We start from the raw sequence: 8,134 nt of genomic DNA on the forward strand, positions 1-8,134 counted from the left end.
GCTTCTCTGGCCTCAGTACTGCCCAGCAATTTAGCAAATTGCTGTCGCCCATTCAAAGCACTAGAGATATGAGGATAATTTTCTCTCTCTGCTCTATTCTACCTTTGTCCACTGAAGGGAATTTTGACTCTCAAAAGCTTATATCCAAAAACTCTTGTTGGTTTCTAAGGTGTTGGGCTGGAGTCGACCAGTTCGCAGTCAATTTATGCGTTCAAGGAAGAAGAAGTCTGCAAAAGAAGTCTGCCCGATGCCTCCTGTGCAAAAACCATTGAGCGCTGTGTCCTGGCCTCAGCTCTTCAAGCTGCAGAATCAGGTATAGTATCCTGTTTCTAGAGTTGGTGCACGAAAAAGCCAACAAGGCTTCATTTCCCAACTGTGTGAACCAAAAAGGGATTGACCCAGTCACTCTGGCGCTGGAGGGGGGGAAAGGGCTTGCCAAATAAGGAGCCTTTTTGTTTTGGGTAGAAAAACTTGTTGAAGCAGCGGATTTACTCGGAGTAGACCACCTTGCAGGACGCAATGTAGACAAGAACTGACAAGACACACAGTCACCAGTGCAGTTCTATTTATTGCTATCTGCTGACAAAGTGCTTCGCCAGACCACAGGTGTTTACAGGCACACATCACTCTGCTGTCTGTGATATCTATATACAAAAGTGGTACCAATCAGGTGCCCTTACCTTATCAGGTTTTGCACACAGTACAAGCTGTGCACTCAGTCCTAATCTGCACACGGCACCTGCTAGGAGGAAGGTCCAGCTGTCATTTAGATTTTGCTCATCTAAACACATGTTCTGACAAAACTTGTAATAAAAAGCCAGGTGGCAAGGTATGGAGATTAGAGCGTAGGCTTAGCAGCTGAGAGAGCTTCGATTTGCCATTGGCACTCACTGGCTGCCCTTGAGCCAGCCACGGGTCTTTCTGGGCAACCTGCCCGTTGAGCACTTAGAAACAACCCCCCCTTTTTTGTTTTTCTTCTTATTAGTCTTTCTTTATCTTCTTTATTTCCCCCCTTTATATATTTTTTTCTTTTTTAAAAACAAGAAAACGCTGTTATGAAAACCTTCCTTTCAAAACATGCCACGTTCCCTTGCCACTTTTGTTGTTCCATTTAAAAAGAATTTCTGGAAATGATTTGAAGAGAAACTAAAATGGAACTCGCTCGGGCCCTTTTTCCAGGCTACACGTCAGCCGGAGAACTGCAGACTGCCCACTACTATATTTTTCTTTCAGTATCGAAATATATTTTAAAATATTGAAATTCCATCAAAAAAATTTTTTTAAATGATTTAACCATGTCATTTCCAATTTATGTGTTTGCATGAAGTGATTTGTTCCCTCTACTTTCGTTTTGGAATGCTCTTACTTTGCTTCTCCCACAGGAGGGTTACTGGCAGCTCACTCCTGAACTTGGGACGCTTTTAGATCTTGATGTGGATCATTTAGTCAACGTCTCGCTAACGAAAAAGGGCATTCAGTCTCTTGGTAAACCTCTCCATTTTCATCTATACATCAACTCCGAATATCTAGTATTTAAAAACAAACTGATCACACACGTTTCTGTTAAAGTGAGGATCCAAGTTACAAATCAGCTGTTTCCTTGCTATCCAATCAGTCTGGAATGGACCTCATTTACTCTTTTAGTTTCTGCAAAGAATCCGGACAACTTTGTTACATTTTGGTACTTTCTAAGTTGTTTTCTCATCCTTTTTCCAACCTGATTTGTGTCTTTCTGTGTGTGCTTGAAACAGAATTTGCAGAACCAGCCTGTCTTTTGTGGACTAGAAAAGTACCAGGCCCTTTGATTTACCTCCTTAACGAGATCTTCTTGTTAAAAGTATTTCTGATCTCCTTGTTAAAAGTATTTCTTAATTTGTTCCTATTAATTTTTATTTACTTATAGTCTGACTTTCTCATTGAGACTTAAGGCACATTACACACATGGGCGCAATGCTGTTTGCTCAACTTGTGGTCGGAGACAGCATTCTCAGGTTCCGTATATGAGCCTGAGTAACCCATGAAAATAATGTAGTTATAGAAACTTTATGTAGTTATAGGAATTGCTTGCAAAAAAAAGACCCTTTAAATTTCTGCAGTTGAGAGGATAAAAAAGGGGGGGAAAGGCTTCTTCCAGAACCTGTTGATTTCTTGGATACATTAACAAGTGATGGCATCTTTTTTATTACATATATCCAAGACTCCCTTCGAATGTCATTTCTATCACACCCACTCTTATGTTAGATGCTCACTTCCAGAATTGTTAAGGACCACAGTGTTCCATAAGAAAGATGCACGAGTATAATATTCTGTCTAAACCTGAGAACACTTTGAAAATTTGCAGCAGCAGCAGCCTCAAGCCTCAGCAGCTTTGGTTCCCTGATACTGGTTTCACATGCTTAGTAAGAGTCAAATATTGACTTCCATCAACAGTACTTGTATAACCCTAATTCCAGTTGCAGTTTGTTTTGCTCTGTAGCATTGGTAGTAAATACTTTGCATGATCAAAGATCCTTGCATGCAAGACAGGATGCTGCTGGTGCTAAACAGGACAATGCAATGCTGATGATCTTCCACAGTTTCTCTTGACAATTCCAGAGTAGATATTACTGCATGGCAACACAAGACAAATTGCACTGGGGAAGCCGCATGTAGGAAAAGCAGTCAATGACCGATTATGGGCAGGGAGCTTAATTTCCTCTCTGCCCGGCTGTGGCATCAGGCATGCGCCTGGTGTGCTTCCTTTCTGTGGGGACAGCCGAGAGCAAGAGCAGTAGGTGCACAGCGACTTCCTTGTACATCAGTTCAAGGACATTTGCTGCATGCCACTTCTGTTCCCTGTACACGGCAACTTCCTTGTACATCAGGAAATTTTCTGCGCTGGGGTTCAGTTGCCAGTGTATCATGACGGCCTCCTGCTTAATTGGCCGATGCTATTTCTTGCGGTCGAAGACAGCACTGTCAGGTTCTGAGCCTGAGTAACCCATGAAACTAATTTTGGACAGATATTCTGGTTTACAAAAGAGCTGTTTGCCTGGTTTACACCTGCCAGAAAGCTAAGCCATGGATGGCCCCATCCAAGAGAAAGCAGACAGCAGACGGGTATCCTTCTGTTATGCCTTGATCCCGCTCAGCTGAATCCCTCTCTGGGGATCACTTGCATTAAATGTTTGTTATCATTTGTATGAGTTCTTCTGGGCTGTTTTGGAAGCCAACTGCAGCTGGAAAAGGGGGTAAAAAGTCAGCAGATAAATGCATGCTGAATGACATGTGCACTCAGGTCACAAAACTTTGGATATCCAAAAGAAAAGTTTCTTCTATGGACCCTCTCAGCCTGCTTGGTGTGATAACAATAAATACTCCCTGTACCGTTAGGAATCAGCTTTTGAATGTCTGTTTCTGCTACTCAGGTCCCAAGGGGAAAGAGAAGCTGTTGCAGTTGATTGCTACACTTCTGGTACTGCAGGTTATACGATTCAAGCAGCTGGAAGGCATCACTTTCAAATCTCTGATGAAATTGAATGACTGTCCCCCATCACGGTATGTTTGGCAAACAGACTTAATGTTTGTGACCATTTATCTTAACTGGTTCTGGTGGGTTTTCCGGGCTGTGTGGCCGTGGTCTGGTAGATCTTGTTCCTAACGTTTTGCCTGCATCTGTGGCTGGCATCTTCAGAGGTGTATCCCAGAGAAAAGTCTTCCCGAGAGGCTTCCCTCACACTGTGTCTAGCGAGAAGGGAAAGTTTAGTGGGGTACATGTTGTCCATGTTCCAGGGTGGGGAACCAATCAGTCAGTGTTTGGGTAGAACTTGCTATGTAAAGGTGTGGTTGAGTGCATTGTATTGCGGGTGGGGTTATCAGTCCATTTTTTAAGTACTGGGAGCCAAGCTTTGTTAATTCACTCATCTATCGCCTGTTACAGGCAAGAGTACACAAAGCATTCCGTAGACTGACTTAAGCCTTCATAATTGGGAGTAAACATTTTTTTCAGGTTTATTTTTTATAATCCTCCTTTTTCCCTTTAAAAGATTTAAAGCAGCCTGCAAACTAATTAAAACAATTATTCAGGTTTAAGCACATAAAAACTATAAAAATCTGTAATGACAACTTGCTGTTAAGTCTACTGGGACAAAGATATAGCAACCATCCTCCGTTTTACGGGTTTCAAAGCTAGTGTCTCTTTGGTTCAGATACTGTTTTCTGACCTCCCCTCCTGCCACTCCTGTTCACAGGGCATTTGAAGCAGTGAAGAAGGCTGTTGACTGGGCGAAAATAACTCATCGACAATTCCCTGCTATCTGCCAGCGTCTCGAACTTGGAAAAGACTGGGACTCTGCCACTAAGCAGCTGTTGCACATTAAAATAATGGGAACCTCTTCCTCCTTGTCACCAGTAAATAAAACAAGGGCTTTCCTCAACACATGATCCAGCCCTGCATCCATGGGATTTGCCTGTGAAGGAAAGATCTAATAGTATGTTTCTTTGACTGCAATCATTAAACAATCTTAACTGATTATGCTTTTCCTATCAGCTTTGACTTCTTGGAGTGTAACCACGAATATAGAAATACATTATTGCTGCTGATTCCTACTGTGTAACACACTTCTGGTATTTAGATTGATCTTTGGTCTTTCGGGAAACTGAACTGTGTGTTCTCCTTTACCAGGAGAATATACCATTACCACACATTCAGTTGGTATTGTAATGACATTTAATTACTGTAGGCCAGGAGTCAAGATTCAAGATTCTTGAATATTTTTTTCTTTTTAAAATCATGACAGACAATCATTGCATTACATAAAAGACATAACACAGCATTCAAAGTTTTAGGAACTTAAGAATTCTGGGTATTGCTTCTATTAGGAACATGTCTTATTCCAGAATCTTAAAACACACCAGTGGGTCCCCAGAAGTTAGCAGTACAACACCAAGCATGATATTCCTGGCTTTGGTTGGGCTCACCTGTTTTCTTCTAATGCATTATTTGCCCTTTGGTTCCAGCAAAAAAAAAATCATTGTTAAAACCTAGACAAAGACGATTGATCTTTTTAGTCATCAAACTTGGTTCTTGGTCTCAATCAAGACCAAGAACATTCTAATTTTACTACTTCACTAATTTCCCTAATCCCTTATTATTGCTTTATCTAAATTGTTCTTTCTAATAAATTGTGTTTAAGAGTGTTTAACCAGTAGCAGCTGTTCTTGCTTTATCACACAGAATTCATAAAAATTAATGCTATCTTAACTGCTTTTGTTCCAGTTCATTATGAACATTATCCTTTTCTCAATACTAGAGTGGTTTCTCAAAAAAAAAGTCAATTTTGATTTAAGGGTCATAAATGGCTATTAACCTTGGTGACTGAAGGGAACTTCCATATTGAGACAATAAACCTCTGAATACCAAATGCTAGAAGATAATATTGGAGGAAGGCCTCAGCCTCTATGGCCTGTTGTTGACTTTAATAAATGGTTGGCCACTTGCGTGTGGCAGGATGCTGGACTAGATGGATTGCTGGTTTGATCCAACGGGACTCTTTGTATGTTCTTAAAACTTGTGAAAGACATTCTTAGGCTTGTAACTGAAATTAATTGTATTGAATTATTTTCTGCCATGAGCTTAAAGGTTTAAAATAAAATAGGAAAAGTATCCAATAGAAGTGCTGTCGTTCTTATCTGGCATTATTTATTATCTTTCTTACTTCTTTATAACCCACCTTTCTCTTCAGTGGGAACAGAAGATTAAAATTCCCTATGCAGTTAAAATTCCCTATGCATTTAACTTGAGGTTTCTTTCAGGAAATCTGTTAGTCTTGCAGCGGTGAATCGAAGATTAAAAGATGAATCTATTGATCTAATCTTCTTTGATTCATCACTGGAAGACCAACAGATTTCCCATAAGGAGCCTCTTGGATGAAATGCATGCAGAATTTTAATAATAAAATTCGTATTTTGCACCGTAGCCTTTGTCGTTAGTTTTCTTATCTCCTGTGATTGGTCCACCTCCTTTATTTCTCCTTATCAATGCAGGACAGCTTCTGTTGCCTTTCTATGTGCTTAACTTTCAGAAAGGAAGTGGGTGGCCAAGAGATTATGTTTCCTTGCTGTGGAAGGCCCTTTCTCTCAGACTGCTTGTCTGTGGCTTGTTGTGATGGGGAGCTCACCATGACCAGGGAGCATTCACTGCGCAGTCTTTGCTCCGGGGCACGTTTGCTGTTACTATCCATTGCCCTGTTTCCCTATGCTTCTCACCCTGTCTGCAGCAGGGCAGGCGTTGTACTTTACCCTGGAGCCGGTGCGTTTCTTGTTACAGAGCACATGTGTACACCCATTGGATGTAATTGGATATCCCCTCCCTCCTGGAAAAAAATATCACCTCACCTTAGTAATTCAACAGCTATAATAATTCAAATATGTTAAGCAGCTGGGTGTATCCCAATTTATATTGCAATTTTGCTGCTGAGATTTCAGAGGGGAGTGCACTTTTCACCAATTGGGGGTGGTGGACTCCAATGCAAGTTTTTATCCAACCACAGCAGGAGAAATTCCCCTGCGATAATTTTGCTGCTTTTTGGAGGGAAGGTGAAGCCTCCATCACGACACTGGGGGAGCACTGCCACAATCTGATGTTCCCACTGTTGCCCACCATTCGTAATTCATCCTACAGGCATCCTCCCCCATCCCCAGTCTCTTGATAACTGCAACACCTGATGGAAGTGAGAGGGCAAAGGAAAATGACAGATCCACCATTTGGAGCCAAACATGTTTTCAAATGCAATAAAAGCAATTTTGCAGTACCGTATATACTCGCGTATAAGTCGAGTTTTTCAGCCCTGTTTAAAGGCTGAGAAAATCCACCTCGGCTTATAATCACCCCATTTCTAGGAATCACAAGGAGGCTGGGGGCGGGGCTGGGACAACCTCCCTGCTGCCGGGAAGCCGCTTGTTGCTGCCCTCCTTGGAGGGTGAAGGGGGAACCCCGAGGCACCCTGGCTGGCTGGGCTTCCTCAAATCCCGGGAGCCCAAGCACTAGCAGGAAAATGAAGGTACCACCTCTCTGTGCCAAATACTGCAATGAAGCCAGGCCAGCAAGTCAAGGCCCCTCATCTATTAAATATGCCACAGGAGTTAATTGATAAATACTTTGACAAAATATGAAACAATATGGACAGAATGACATTCAAACAATGCAGATCACTCTGTCTTTGTACAGTTTTGGGTGGCAGAAGTATTGGGTCCAAATTTCCGCATCGTGAAACATATCCCTGCTTCTCTGGGCATATTCAACTGTAAGAAATTTTGTCCAAAGGAGGTCAATGATAAGGATAAATTCTGGGCAAAGACTCCAAGAAATTAATACAAGCCACTACTTGAGTGATTGATGAAGGGAGCATTGCCCCGCAGAAAAGGTCTCAGGGTTGTCTTGGTCCCTCAAGAACCATGCAGCATACTTTTTGGTATTAAATTAACATTCAAGGGTATGTGGTGCGATTTTGCTGGCTTTTCAGACAAATATATTTTGTATTCCTGTGTCTTTAACTTGATTGTGGTTAATATCTTAGAGTTACTGGGAATGTGTGTTTTCAAATATTAACAGTTCATTTCATATTGATTTACTTCAAATATAGCCTACATATAGAGAATATATAGAGAAAGATTACAAAATATACAAACACTGCAATCAAACAGCATAAACCAATTAAAAATATAACAGGACAATAACAGGACAGGACAATTAAAAAAGGCAATGCAACTAAAATAGTCTGAGGTATGAAATACCAGGAGAAAAGCAGTACAGACAAAATAGAAAATCAATTGCAACATAGAAGACAAGATGGTAAATCCCACCTCCCATGCAGCCACCAGTGTAGGAGTTTTTTTTTTCCAACAGGAGATGCTGAGGAAGAGCGTCCTGTTTTCCCATGCTGGTGGAGGGACATCTCCCAAACTATTTTACTTCTAATAAGAAAAAAATGGAAATAATACAACATAAACCACAAACACTTGTAAAATCTTCTTCATCGTGCACTTATGCATCATCAGCCCCACTACTGCTTACAAACCTGTTTGGGACTGAGCTACATTCTATATCTATAGAGTTGCCTGCTCTAGATTGAGAGATTCCTGGAGATCTGGGGGT

The 8,134-nt window shown here is 41.3% G+C and overlaps 1 protein-coding gene across 2 annotated transcripts in view; it reads left to right on the forward strand.

The window, feature by feature from the left end:
* Positions 1 to 5,646, forward strand: part of PARP4 (poly(ADP-ribose) polymerase family member 4) — a 48,130-nt gene extending 42,484 nt beyond the window's left edge. The window contains exons 33-36 of one of the 2 annotated variants that reach the window (XM_048494229.1): positions 170 to 313; positions 1,383 to 1,485; positions 3,408 to 3,537; positions 4,230 to 5,646. In XM_048494229.1, the coding sequence (XP_048350186.1) occupies positions 170 to 313; positions 1,383 to 1,485; positions 3,408 to 3,537; positions 4,230 to 4,422 (570 nt within the window). In that variant the 3' untranslated portion in view covers positions 4,423 to 5,646. Of the gene's footprint in view, positions 1 to 169; positions 314 to 1,382; positions 1,486 to 3,407; positions 3,538 to 4,229 lie in introns of those variants that run through there. The other variant, XM_048494230.1, reaches the window with a different exon arrangement.
* Positions 5,647 to 8,134: the final 2,488 nt, after the last annotated feature.

The sequence above is a fragment of the Sphaerodactylus townsendi genome, linkage group LG04 (assembly GCF_021028975.2).
Source record: "Sphaerodactylus townsendi isolate TG3544 linkage group LG04, MPM_Stown_v2.3, whole genome shotgun sequence".
Classification (NCBI taxonomy): Eukaryota; Metazoa; Chordata; class Lepidosauria; order Squamata; family Sphaerodactylidae; genus Sphaerodactylus; species Sphaerodactylus townsendi.